Genomic DNA, 13,085 nt, shown 5'->3' with positions numbered 1-13,085 from the left:
GGCTTCTGGAAGGAGGTTGCTAGGAATAGTAGGGTTAGCAACCAGATTTGAACACCCACCCCTTCCTTTCTGCCATAGAAGTCTCTGGCCTGTTTAGGCAACAGATGTCTCTGTCCACTGAGAGAAAAACCAACTTTTCTAGATTTGGCAAAAATCAGACAGCCGTTTGTGTTCGGGTTGGTTCTGCCTCATTCTCAGTTTGGATATCATAAGAAATCTTTTTTTTTTTTTTTTAAGGTTGAGACAGGGTTTCTCTGTATATCCCTGGCTGTCCTAGAACTCGATCTATAGACCAGGCTGGCCTTGAATTCAGAGATCTGCCTGCCTCTGCCTCTGCCTCTGCCTCCTGAGTGCTGAGATTAAAAGCATGTGCCACCACTGCCCAGATGAGAAATGGGATTTTAAAATCCCATGCCCAACTAAACTGGAGTGGTGGACAAACAGGCTCCCTTTTGTAGCCTGGGATGTCTTGAAACTCCCTATTTAGACCAGGCTGGCCTCAAATTCACAGAGATGCTCTTGCCTCTGCCTTCAGAGCTCTGGAATTAACGGCATATGTCACCAGCACACCACAGTCACAGATTTTGCTGAGAAAAACACTAATGTTTTACCAAGAATTAGTGCTTTCCTTCCCAGCCTTTCTGTTTGGATAATTATCCCTGAGAAAGGGCTCAGTCCTATCCTGGAATATATATAAAACCTCGGGAGAATCAAATGTGTTAAAAAGCAATAAATTCAGCAGTAACGGGCTTATGCAAGTTGTGTTTGTAAAGTGAATATAGCCACTCTTCGAAATCTGGAGACAATAAAAATCTAATAATTCAAAATTTACAATTGGTTTCAACAAACAGCTTTGGTCTCTTAAAGCCTACCTCCTCTAACTAGGAACGAGAAGGATTACAGAGACTACACTTCCCGTGATTCTCAGTGAAGCAAATAGTCTGTGGAGCGTACCATGACCCGTGTTGCCAGCAAGACGCACTGAGGCCGACGTCGACTCTGTCTCGAAGGCTGTCGGTAGTTGTAGTTTTGCTAGACTTAGGGCACTCGGATGTGTCAGCTTGAAAGCTTCGGAGACTGACGGGACTTGTAGTCGCCGCTGGAGGTGAGCGCGCAGGCGCAGCTGCGGGCGGGGCGGGGCGGGGCGGGAGCACTGCAGTGAAAGCGGAGGCAGCAGACAGGCGAGCTGGGGGCGGGCGGACATCTTGGGATCCGAGAGTGGCCAGGCCTGCCTTGTGGGGGCTGCTGACTCCAGGTGAGCTGGGAAGCTTGACTTAGAGATCCTTACCGGGCGGCGAGGGTGCCGTGGTCACCTGCCCTGCCCCGCACTGTGCTGGGTGGAAAACTGCCCGCACCCGGGAGTGGCCTCAGCCTCCAGACCCGGGAGGGAGCAGACGACCGGGCGGGGGTGCCTTGGGCGCGATTGCAGCAAGGGCGGGGAACGACGCCCTCCAGTAACCCGCTGGGCGTCTCCGGGAGGAGACTCGGGCCGGAATCCTAGAGCCGGGGACCCCGCGCGGCGCCCCATCCCTAGAATCCTGACAACCGCTCAACCCCGAGGTTTCCCATTCTCCCATCCCCCAGGACATTGACATCCCCTGGTGCCACTCCCTTGGACAGTGACAGGTCTCTCTGGAACACTGAGAGATTCCTTCCTCCTGGTTTACCCCCCACTGCTCTTCTACCTCAGACCTATGACAGCCCCCGCATCCCTTGGTGACATCTCCTCGGCCTAGATGTCTCCCCCCTCTGCTGAGAAAAACTCCACCAACCCCTCATGCTTCACTAAAAGAAGAGTAGGCCCTATCTCTCAGCTTTCTCTTTTTCTACTGTCTATCTTTTCGCCTTGTTTTGCTCCTCCAAAGCTCCTATGACCTTTGTCATAGGAGAACTTGAGGGACTCCCACAGCTGTATTTGCTGCTGTGGGGTCATCCTGGTCTATTGCTAGCAATTACAGCTAATCGGTCCCTTAACTAAATATTCCATTTCTGTCCAGGACACAACACACACACACACACACACACACACACACACACACACACACACACACCACAACCACAGCCACCTCCACCTCCACCACCACTCCCACCCTCGGCTGATACCTGTGGACTTGGTCCTTTGCTCAGGGGACAACCTCCATTTTGCATTTTCTTTCTCACCTTCTTTGAACTGTGAGACAAGTGTGTCCACTACCTTAGTTGACTTGTGACTGGGTTTCAAGGGTTAACTTTTCAGTTTCAGAAAGTCTTGTTAGACTAACATCAGTGAAATTAATACCAGGGTTAATCCAGAAAAATCTAGAACCAGATTAACCTATTTTCTTAAATATTCTAAATTAATTTTGACCCAAATGAATTTGGGCAGTTGAGACATTCTGTTACCTTGCCCATTGCTTAGTAAACACCAGGCCAGAAGTGACTGACTTGGCAGCTCTGGAGTCACAATTTAGCAGGATTAATGCTACATACAGACCTAATTTTTGTCACATTTTGAAATTTTGATAAGACAGTGACCAGAAATAATTGTAAAGGGGGCTCAAAAAGAAAGAAAGAAAGAAAGAAAGAAAGAAAGAAAGAAAGAAAGAAAGAAAGAAAAGAAAGGAAAGAGGGACTTGGCATTTCAGAGTCCTTACTGTTCTTCCAGAAGACCTGAGTTCAGGTCTCAGCCCATGTCGTTTGGTTCAGTACTGCCTGTAACTCAGGCTTGTGGGATGGAGGGCAGGGCTCCACCTGACGTCTAGACTTCCACACACACAGCACACACATTGGCATACCTATGTGAAGGTAAAAATGAAATCTTTCTAAGAAGAACTTGGGAGCATTGGAGCGTGGTTTGTTCGCCCTGGGCCTCTCTGTTCCTTTGCCTGCTTATCTCACTGCCTGGGGAAGACGAGCCTGCTTCAGCCACATTCCTGGGTTTGTGTTAGAGCCTAAGGGCCTCTTCTCCCACCCCCACCTCACTCTGCACACCCTTTCCTGGAATGTGTAGCCTTGTAGACGGTCATGCTCTGCTGCCTTCTTGGAAGAATAGTGCTTGCTCTAAAAGTTATGCCTGGTGGCGGGCACAAGCTAACTCCTACCGCCTAATCCCTACCGCCATTCCTGCATCCGCGGGCAAGCTTTTCTCTGACTCACTGAAGTTGCGGGGAGTGAGAGTCTGCACAGCAGGGGTTTGAAAAGAATCTTAGCTGAGCTCAGCATTGTGAAGACGACGGGGAGGGGTGCGAGTGGGGGTGGGGGGGTGGTTACTTTCAAGCTCAGCCCTCAGAAAAGACTGAGTAAAATGGCCTTAACCCTGGGCCCCACACTTAAAGTACTGTCTCCTATCCAGTGTGGAATAAACAGGAACTGGAGCCTCGCTGTGCGTGCAGGCGGGGCTTCCTTGGGAGGGCTGCAGGGTCACTTGCTAGAGGACTGAGTCAGGAAAAAAGGCAGCCCTGTACAGCCCCGCTGAGATGGGCAAGGGATCTAAAGATTTCCCCATTCCCTATCCCCACCTTTCCTACCTAGGTCTGTTCTCAGAGCAATGGGTCACAGAGACTGAGCTGCCGCCATGATCGGAGGCTTATTCATCTATAATCACAAGGGGGAGGTGCTTATCTCCCGAGTCTACAGAGATGACATCGGGTAAGTCCCCTGCCTGAGCACGCTGTGCCCCAGCCCCCCCATCGCCTCAGCCTGAGCATGCAATATAGCCTGGTTCCATTGGGCATCGGCCCAGCTGCTAGGCTCAGGGCCTGGGGATGACACCTCCACCCCCTAGGGTTAGGAACTCCTGCCCTTCCTGCTCCCTGTAGGTCTGGTCTGGTGGCTGAAGATGAGTGCTTTTGCCTGGTCAGGTTGATTCTTCCTTTCAGGAGGGAGCACTATCTCCTGTGGGTGTGGTTAGTGTGTGCTCGGTGGTACTAATCCATCTAAATCTTGCTTTCAAATCCTTCTCATACTGAGAGCCTTCCCTAGATCCCCTTAAAACCCCTCTCTAGTCTGTTGACTCAGCTGTTTTCTGTTCTTCTGGACCCTCCCTGGTTGTGAACAGGCTGCGCTCTGTGGGTCATGCTGCCTTTGTAGTTCATCCGGGTGGACCTGGGTAGCGCCTAAGACCTCAGGTCTTACAAAGAGTCACTGCAGCCTCACTTCTCTCTCTGCTTCACGCTCTGGCCTCCTCCACTGTATAACCTGAGGTTAGGCTCCTCTGGTTCTTCCTACCTTGGTTATCCCCCCCCCCCAAAAAAAAAACCCTTGAGATAAATAGAGACTTCTGATAGCTCTCCTACCTTCTTGCCTCCCTGGCTGATGGGCTAGCTTGGTGTGGCTGTATCCATATATATATATATTTTTTTTTTTTTTTTATTTTATTTTTTTTTTTTTTTTTGGTGGTAAAGCTGACCTAGATTTTGTGGCAGTGCCTAGCCTAAGTAAACCTGGCTGGTCCATCCCTTCCTGCTCCTCCCACCCTGGATGGTCCTGGTTTATGCCACCGCTGGGCCACATGACACCCCGCATGCCTTAGTGTGCTCTCTACCTGTTGCCTGTCTTGTCCGCCTCTCCCTCATGCTCTGTGCTGCCCACCGTGGTGTGTTGTGTGTCGTCTAACCCTCTCTCTCCTTGCTGTCACTCTCCTCTCGCTGACGTCATTTCTCTCATCCCATCTCATTGGCTGATGTAGCAATAGGTAAGCAGCCTGTGAAGCTGCCGCTCAGGTACAAGTGGGTTGGGGGTCCTCCCCCCTCCAATTGTTTTCCTTCATCATTTTTTATTCCCTAAACTTCAGGAATCAGACCTTAGAGAAGAGGTGGGTGGCATAGTCCACAGCCCCTCTTCCCCTTTAGAGCAGAGTCTTCTTGAGGTCATACAAGTTTGTCCAACTACCAGAGGAGTTGGCTTTTCCCACTGGTGGGCCCAGTAGAGATCTCCTTCTCTTCAGGGCCTGGAACTTCTGGAAAGCAGAGAGGGGACATCTTGGGTGTATCTGGGGAAGTAAAGACAGGGCTAGGGCTCAGTTTATTAACACTATACGCACCCTTCCATAGTTACCATTTGACTCCCCCTTCAGGAGCAGGCCAGTGCAGAACCTTCCTGACCCTGCTGGGGTATCAGAGGGAAGCCTGTAGAGAGGTCAGGTTTCGGTGACGTGGAGGGGAGGCCGCCAGCAGCTGCAGGTGATCCTCATGGGGTGAGGTCTGCCTAAGTGCTGACCGCCTCTGCGTCTCTTCCCGTAGGAGGAATGCAGTGGATGCCTTTCGCGTCAATGTCATTCACGCACGGCAGCAGGTGCGCAGCCCTGTCACAAACATCGCTCGCACCAGCTTCTTCCATGTTAAGCGGTCCAACATCTGGCTGGCAGCAGTCACCAAGCAGAATGTCAATGCCGCCATGGTCTTCGAATTCCTCTACAAGATGTGTGATGTAATGGCTGCTTACTTTGGCAAGATCAGCGAGGAGAACATCAAGAACAATTTCGTGCTCATATACGAGCTGCTGGACGGTGAGGTGTTTGGGGACCGATGGCCGCGGTGGGGACTGACCCAAAAGGGAGCAATCTAGAGCTCGCAGCACACTCCGAACTTTATTGCTTGAGTCTGTGACCTCTTAGGTGATGAGCTCTGTGTCCCTGATGCAGCCAGTCTGAATCCATTCCTAAAGATTGTTTTAGAGTAGAACTCAAAAATAGGCCAGCGGGTGCGGGGAGGAGACTTTGGCCTTCGCTGGGCTAAGAACCTGACTGAGTGAGATTTGGTGGCTGAGCAACCATCTTCACAGACAGAGCCAGCTCTCATCTCCACTCCTCCAGGGCCTGGAGAGGAAGTCCTAGATAGTCCCTTGGCTGTGCTCTTTTCTCTTGTAGCATCTGTAACTACTTCCCTTTTATCACCATCTGTTTTCTGGAGAAAAGGAGGGCTCAGGGTTTTTTTTATCCTCTTACCCACTGACCATGTGACTCTTCTATGAATTTTTTTTACATATGAAAAACATATTTTCTCATGAAGAACAAATCATGCTGAATGCTGGAAGCTAGAAAACCTTGCTGTAGATATAGACAATTCTGCACAGCCCCAGGATCTGTGCTCCACAGGCATATCCAGGCCAGAGGAAGGATTGGAATGAAGGAGCCTTCGATTTCTCCAGAAGCTAGTAGTTCCCTTCTTTTTGTTATTGAAACAGGGTTTCTCTGTGTAGCCCTGTGGTATTGGAACTGGCTCTGTAGACCTGGCCAGTCTTGATTGAACTCAGCCACCTGCCTCTGCCTCCTGAGTGTGAGGATTAAAGGACTATACCACACTGCTAGGCTATAATTCCCTTCTTTTTACAGAGATTCTGGACTTTGGCTACCCACAGAACTCAGAGACAGGTGCACTGAAAACCTTCATCACCCAACAGGGTATCAAGAGTCAGGTACTTAAATTAATTGTATAGAACAGAAGTAGGGTGGGCCTCAAACTCCTTTCTTTCCTATGATGCCCAGCCTCATTCTAGCTGACTCATGAGCTTGCCCTTGACAGGAAGTGCTAGCCTCAGCCTCCTACCATGACTGCAGGCCTCTTTTGCTCTGGATAGCTCTCCTGCCCCAGAAGCTGCCAGCTCAGCACCTCTATTACGAGGAATACAGCTCAGTTGGTTTCTTCTCCGTGGAGGGTGTGGGTGTGGCTGCTCTGCAGGCCTTGTGTTCCTCAGAAGAGCACATGGGCTTTCTCCTCAGACTCAAGCCTCATAGCTCTCTCCCTTTGCTTCCTCACCACGCTGCTTCCTGTTGCACCTTGCTGGCTCTGCGGTCTCTAGCATCAGGTAAGCTGTTCCTCGTGTTTCTCATTGCAGCTTCACTCGTTCTGTAGACCTTGCCGAGTTACAGAGTGATGAACAGGAGGGAGGCTGATGTGAGACCCTGGGGAGAGGGTCATGGGAGGGGGGTGGTGAGGTCATCGGCCACCTTTACCTCATTTAGACAAAAGAAGAGCAGTCCCAGATCACCAGCCAGGTGACCGGGCAAATTGGCTGGAGGCGGGAAGGCATCAAGTATCGTCGGAATGAACTCTTCCTAGATGTTCTGGAGAGTGTGAACCTGCTTATGTCCCCACAGGGTGAGTGTCTTCTCATGACGAAACCGGTGTGTGTGAGGAGACGGGGGGCGGGGGGGGGTTGGGGAGGGGGTGAGGGTGAGTCCTGGCCTGCCGGGTGGCTCAGCTGCTCCCTGTTCTCTGTTCTGTCACCAGGGCAGGTGCTGAGTGCCCATGTGTCGGGCCGGGTGGTGATGAAGAGTTACCTGAGCGGCATGCCTGAGTGCAAGTTTGGAATGAATGACAAGATTGTCATAGAAAAGCAGGGCAAAGGCACAGCCGATGAAACAAGCAAGAGGTACCTGAGGCTGGGAGGTCAAGGGACACAAAGATGGGCGAGCCTTTGAGAGTCCAGTGAGGCCTAGTGGACTCCAGCTTCCCTTTGGAGTTCATTTCTGCTGGAGTTGCTAACTGTCTCCCCAAGTCCTCCTTGTCTGGTTAGTCTTGGCATCGATAGTAAGACCGTCTCTGTCCTTGGAGAGCAAGCTCCTTTGTTTGGTCCCCAGCAACAAAGTTCTCAGGAGATAAGGAACCCGAAGGCTTTCCCACACCTCAGACTGCAGAGCAGGGAGTCCCAAGTCAGAAAGCTGTGTTCTGGAAACTTCCAGTGATGTTTGTGGCTAGCCTGCTATGGCATGATCAGTTACTCTGACACGTACTGTACCTATCTGAGCTCTGCTTCTGTTTATAGTGGTAAGCAGTCGATCGCCATTGATGACTGCACCTTTCACCAGTGTGTGCGACTCAGCAAGTTTGACTCTGAGCGGAGCATCAGCTTTATCCCTCCTGATGGAGAGTTTGAACTCATGAGGTGCCACGGAGGTGTGGGGGAGCCGGGGCTGTGGGGGAAGCAGGGGCAGTAGGGGAGGCAGGGGTGGGGTGCACCTGGAAGAAGTAGGACTGTCCCTGTGCTATCATGAGTTCTCTCCTCCAAAGATACCGTACTACCAAGGACATCATCCTGCCTTTCCGGGTGATCCCATTGGTGCGGGAGGTGGGACGCACCAAACTGGAGGTCAAGGTGGTCATCAAGTCCAACTTCAAGCCCTCACTTCTGGCCCAGAAGATTGAGGTGAGGACTGGGGAGGACTTGGAGAGTGAAAACCTGTCTCAGGGAGTAAAGACAGACGATCCAGGTCTTCCCAAAGCGCACTGACAGGTGTGTCACTCCTAGGTGAGGATCCCAACCCCATTGAACACAAGCGGGGTGCAAGTGATCTGCATGAAGGGGAAGGCCAAGTACAAGGCCAGCGAGAACGCCATTGTATGGAAGTGAGTCCTCAGGAGGCCACAGGCAGGCTCAAGACACCAGTGTCCCTTCCCGTTTAGTTTCACCTTCTGTCCTCTTGTGTGGGACATGGGGTGTGAGAAGAGTGCATGCTTCTCCAGGATCCTATATCCTATGCGCGCGCGCGCGTGTGTGTGTGTGTGTGTGTGTGTGTGTGTGTGTGAGCGTGTGTGTGTGTGTATGTGTGTGTGTAAAACTTGCTCATGCACTTGAGCTTGTATGTGTCTAATTTTCAAGACTCTTCCCACTGGCCCTTGTCTTGTGTCTGAAGCATACAGTCTGGGTGAGGGAGAGCTCACCCAACGTCTAAGAAACTGCAGCCCTGAGTGCTGAAAGTGTGGCAAACTCCCACAGCCCCCTGCTGTCCATTTCCCCGTTCCTAGGATCAAGCGCATGGCAGGCATGAAGGAATCACAGATCAGCGCAGAGATTGAGCTCCTGCCCACCAATGATAAGAAGAAATGGGCTCGGCCCCCCATTTCCATGAACTTTGAGGTATGGCAGAGGAGGGGTGTAGTGCCATGGCTGGGTGTGATGGGAGAGTCCTCCATCATTTGGATTAGATTCCTCTTATGAGCGAGGGAACAGGGCCTAGCGGGGAGATGTCTTGAATTGATAGACCCGTAGAGACACATTTGCTTTGTGTGAATAAGACACATTTTCTCCGTTTTATTTTCAAGTCCATAGTATTGACAGGGATAAGTATGTTCCCTGCTAGTTCTCCGGGATAGGTAGTTCAAAGGTAATGCTCTGGCTACCTAATAATTAGAGGAATAGTTTTCATCACCACAACTAGGATCTGCCGTAGACGTGAGCTGATTCCCAGTAACTCAGATAAGCTCTCTTCACATGGTAGTTTTCTAGTGAACTCCCCCCACCCTAGTCAACTTGCCCGAGTACTGTGATAGAAAGGCCATGTTCCTAACTGGAGCTGTCCTCTGCCCAGGTGCCATTTGCGCCTTCTGGCCTCAAGGTGCGCTACTTGAAGGTATTTGAGCCGAAGCTGAACTACAGCGACCACGATGTCATCAAATGGGTGCGCTACATTGGCCGAAGTGGCATTTACGAAACCCGCTGCTAGCTGCCCCGCTGCGGCTGGCCCACATCCTGCCCACCCTTTCCACAGGTCCAAGCACCCCCAGTGACCGCTCACCAGTGTCGTTCCTCCCTCCTGCTCTGCCTCCTTCCCTTCCCAATAGCCCCTGAGTATAGGTCTGAACCGGCCACATCACAGTGGGACTGGTCAGGCAGTCCCTAGCTTCCTGGGAGGGTGGTTTTTGAGGCTTCTGTCTGTCTGTCCTGGCTTAGTGCCAGGCCCTGAGTTTTGTGACCAAAGCCAGGTGGTCCCCTCTTCTCTCTACCCTGTGGCCACACCTCTGCAGTGGGAAGGTTGAATACCCTTACCTCAGAGCTCCCCCAACGGCCAGTAACGGATCCCCAGTCATTAGTCCCTACTCTGCTTTGGGATAGTATGAGCTTCGTTTTGTACACGTGTGACTTTGTCCAGTTATAAACCCAATAAACTGTAGACTGGAAGTGCTGGCCCAGTGTTAATGGGGCTGTGGGGAGGGTCTGATGGGACTCTGCAGCCCTGGCTGTCCTGGAACCTGTGTGTAGACTGGCCTCAAACTTAGAGATCTGCCTCGGGAGTGCTGGGATTAAAGTGTGCACCACCATACCAGGCTTTGTCTTGTTTGGATCTTGCTGCTTGTAGCTGGGGCTGACCTGGAACTCACTATGTAGACCAGACTGTCCTTGGATTTGGGTGAGCTGTGTGTCTAGCTTCTTGTGTTCCACTCCACACCTTGTTTACTTTGTTTCCATTGTGTGAGTGAGGTGGCTGAACCCTCCTCTCTGCCTCCTTCTCCCAAGTGCAATGTTGCAAGTGTTCAGGTTTTCTAATTAGCACAGAGGCAACATTTGTATTTGTTCCTTCAGGAAAGATATTTTCCCCATGCATCTTGTCAAACTCTGGTGAAAACCTTCATTCCTCCAGAGTTCCTAAGGGGATTGGTTGTTCCAAAGATCTTGTATGTTAGGACAGACAAAGAGTAGGGTTTCAGCTTTTATAACCTAGAAAAAAAAAATCTAGAGTAAATTTCAAGCATATGAAAAATAACAGATTTCCCATGTCGTATCACCCAGCTTCAACATTAATCAATTCATGGCCAATGCCAGTATTAACGTAAGCTACTTGATAAAACTTTCTATGATTGTATCGGGATCCAGCCATAGTATCTGATCCCCTGCATCTGGAGTTAACTCATAAAGAGTTACCTGATGTGGGTGCTAAGACTAGACGTAGTTCTCTGTAAGAGAAGTGTGTGCTCTTCACCGCTGAGCTATTTCTCCAGCTCCTAATTGTCTTTGGTTATTTTAAATTTATTTTCTTTTTATGTCTATGAGTGGTTTACTTGCATCACTCACATGCAGTACTCCCCAGAGCCACAAGGGGGAATTGGACTCTCCTGGAAGTGGAGTTGTCAGCAGTCATTTGGGTGCTGAGAACCAAGCCCAAATCCTTTGAAAAAGCAGCAAGAGGCCGGAGGTTATTGTTGTGTTCTTTAACTGCCTTCACCTTATTTTTCAAGACAGAGACTCACTGAACCTGGACCTCTGATTCTGCTCAGTGGACTAGCTAGTCCGTCCCAGGCATCCTACCTTGCCTGCCCAGCACTGGGATTCAGGGTGTGAGTAATGACGCTCACTTCACAGCACAGGAGACAGAGTAACTGACATAAAGCAGACAGGAAGACAGACGAAGATGCCTGGCTGGCCCTATGGTCTGACACAAAACAATATTTTTAGAGTCCCTGATCTATATTTAAAAAAAAAAAAAAAAATCCTGCTCCCTTCTTTTCCCCAATAGGCTGATATTCCAGAGAGTTTTGGTCTCTCCCAGTGTTTTTCTACCATTGTTCCCACCCCAAATCCCCTATCCTCCTGGGGCTGAAGCACCCTCCCTGATTTCCTGATCCATCAGCTCGGTTACACAGCTACTACTCAATTCTAAAGTAAACTGGAGGCGCCTGAGTATATTCTATACAGAAAGCAGACTTACAGGTATGTGTGTGTCACTTTGACTTTTACTTGGGTACTAGGGATCAAACTTAGGTCCCACAGGTACAGAACAAGCACTTCCCCCAAGCTGTTTCTCCAGCCACTGGCCTGCGTTTACTGTAACCTGGCTATTAGGTTAAATTTAGAGGTTCGAATGCTGCTTTGTTAACACAGATGTTAGTACAGCCCTGAATGGCCTCAGACTCCCCAACTGCCTCCCCAGGATTATACACATACGGGTGTATTCAGTAGCTCACTGAGACTGGGAGAATTGAAACAAGGTTTCAAATGACCCCTGACAGGCCTCAAACTCATTTTGTAGTAGTGGGGTGACCTTGATTTTTTTTTTTTTGTTTTGTTTTGTTTTGTTTTCCTTCTTAGGTTTGTCTCTTTAGCCCTAGATGTCCTGGAATTCTGTAGATCAGGGTGTCCTTGAACTCAGAGATCTGCCTTTCTCTGCCTCCTGAGTGCTGGGATTAAGGGTGGGTTCCATCACTGCCTGGCAACCTTGAATTCTTGATCCTTCTATCACTGCCTCCTGAATGTTGGGGTTACTAGCATGCCACCGCGCCCTGTTTTATGAGGTCCTGGGGATCAAACACAAAGCCTCAGGATAAGAGCATTCTACCAACCAAGCTATAACCTCAAGCATGCTGGTTGCTTTTTTTTTTTTTTTTTTTTTTTTTTTTGGTTCTTTTTTTTCCGGAGCTGGGGACCGAACCCAGGGCCTTGCGCTTGGAAGCGCTCTACCACTGAGCTAAATCCCCAACCCCATGCTGATAGCTTTTTAACTTCAAACACCAAGACTGGCAGCATCCCCGTTGCAACAATACTTAAGCCAGATGAATGGGCAGTACAGTGTAGTCAAATGCCTTTAACTCCTGCACTTGGGCGGCAGGCAGGAGGTTCAGTAGTTCTTGGTTAGCTTGGGCTATCTAGGGCGATTGTCTCAAAAATTGTATATAGGGGTGTAATTTGAACGCATTGGAACAAGGTTTGACAATCTTGGGGGGTGGGGGGGCTGTTTTTTACAGACACTGAGATCCAGGGTGTAAGAAAATGTGCTCTGTCTGTAGGCCCAGGATGAACAAGAATTTATAAAGGCTTTCTTGTTCAGGTTTTCTGGAGGTGGGTGAGGTTGTGCCTTGTGGTGGTGGTAGAACGAAACGGCATCATTCTCAGTAACCTGGTTGAACACCTATGAAGTGTGAAGGAACTGAGGACAGGGCAAAGGGGCAAGGGGAAGGTTGGTCCTCACCAAGCTGATTCAACTAGCAGGACTAAATAAAACCGATAGACTGCGGACTGAGTTTCGAGAGCTGGCGTGAGTCAGCAAAATGCCGAGGACTAAAGGACTTGGTGGGCGAGCAGCGGCACGCGCCTGCGGGGAAAGTCTCCAAGCTGCAAAGCAGCTCTCTCCCACGATACCCTGAGTCTAGGCGGGACTCCCCTTGCAGCACCTCCTATGCTCCCCGCTATGATAAACCTTGGGTGACTCTACCACGCCCCTCGATACAACCTACACTTTGCAGACAGCGAAAACCCTTACAGGTGGTTAACGTATACGCAAAACTGGAACTGCGCAGGCGTAGAGCCTGCCACGCCTGCTGGACTCCGCGGCGCTTGCGTCCCGTTCCTCTAGGCCCGCCTCTGGGCTCACGCAGCCTCTGCTTTCTTACGTCATC

The 13,085-nt window shown here is 50.3% G+C and overlaps 1 protein-coding gene and 1 long non-coding RNA gene across 5 annotated transcripts; one reads left to right on the top strand and one right to left on the bottom strand.

Moving 5' to 3' along the window:
- Window positions 1–1,107: 1,107 nt before the first annotated feature.
- Window positions 1,108–10,018, top strand: Ap2m1 (adaptor related protein complex 2 subunit mu 1). 3 transcript variants are annotated; one of them, NM_053837.2, is made up of 12 exons: window positions 1,228–1,255; window positions 3,511–3,627; window positions 5,220–5,485; window positions 6,311–6,393; window positions 6,778–6,783; window positions 6,941–7,076; window positions 7,209–7,350; window positions 7,744–7,863; window positions 7,989–8,124; window positions 8,227–8,324; window positions 8,724–8,835; window positions 9,287–10,018. In NM_053837.2, exons 2-12 carry the CDS (start codon window positions 3,554–3,556, stop codon window positions 9,419–9,421), a joined length of 1,308 nt encoding a protein of 435 aa, NP_446289.1. In that variant the 5' UTR covers window positions 1,228–1,255; window positions 3,511–3,553; the 3' UTR covers window positions 9,422–10,018. The 3 variants fall into 3 exon arrangements, with proteins under 3 accessions (XP_038943830.1, NP_446289.1, XP_063126311.1); XM_039087902.1 differs by lacking the exon at window positions 6,778–6,783 and having other exon boundaries at window positions 1,108–1,255; window positions 9,287–9,876; XM_063270241.1 differs by lacking the exons at window positions 1,228–1,255; window positions 3,511–3,627; window positions 5,220–5,485; window positions 6,311–6,393 and having other exon boundaries at window positions 6,764–6,783; window positions 9,287–9,876.
- LOC102551795 (uncharacterized) lies at window positions 9,285–13,078 on the bottom strand. Of its 2 annotated transcripts, XR_595168.4 has the most exons (3): window positions 12,950–13,055; window positions 10,768–10,861; window positions 9,285–10,413 (listed from the first exon to the last, which is right to left on the bottom strand). It is a non-coding gene; the product is annotated as an uncharacterized LOC102551795 (long non-coding RNA). The 2 variants fall into 2 exon arrangements; XR_005491485.2 differs by lacking the exon at window positions 10,768–10,861 and having other exon boundaries at window positions 12,950–13,078.
- Window positions 13,079–13,085: the final 7 nt, after the last annotated feature.

This window comes from Rattus norvegicus, chromosome 11 (genome assembly GCF_036323735.1).
Source record: "Rattus norvegicus strain BN/NHsdMcwi chromosome 11, GRCr8, whole genome shotgun sequence".
NCBI classification, from domain to species: domain Eukaryota; kingdom Metazoa; phylum Chordata; class Mammalia; order Rodentia; family Muridae; genus Rattus; species Rattus norvegicus.
The sequence above is the reverse complement of the archived record's forward strand: the minus strand, read 5'-3'. Positions and strand labels throughout refer to the sequence as shown.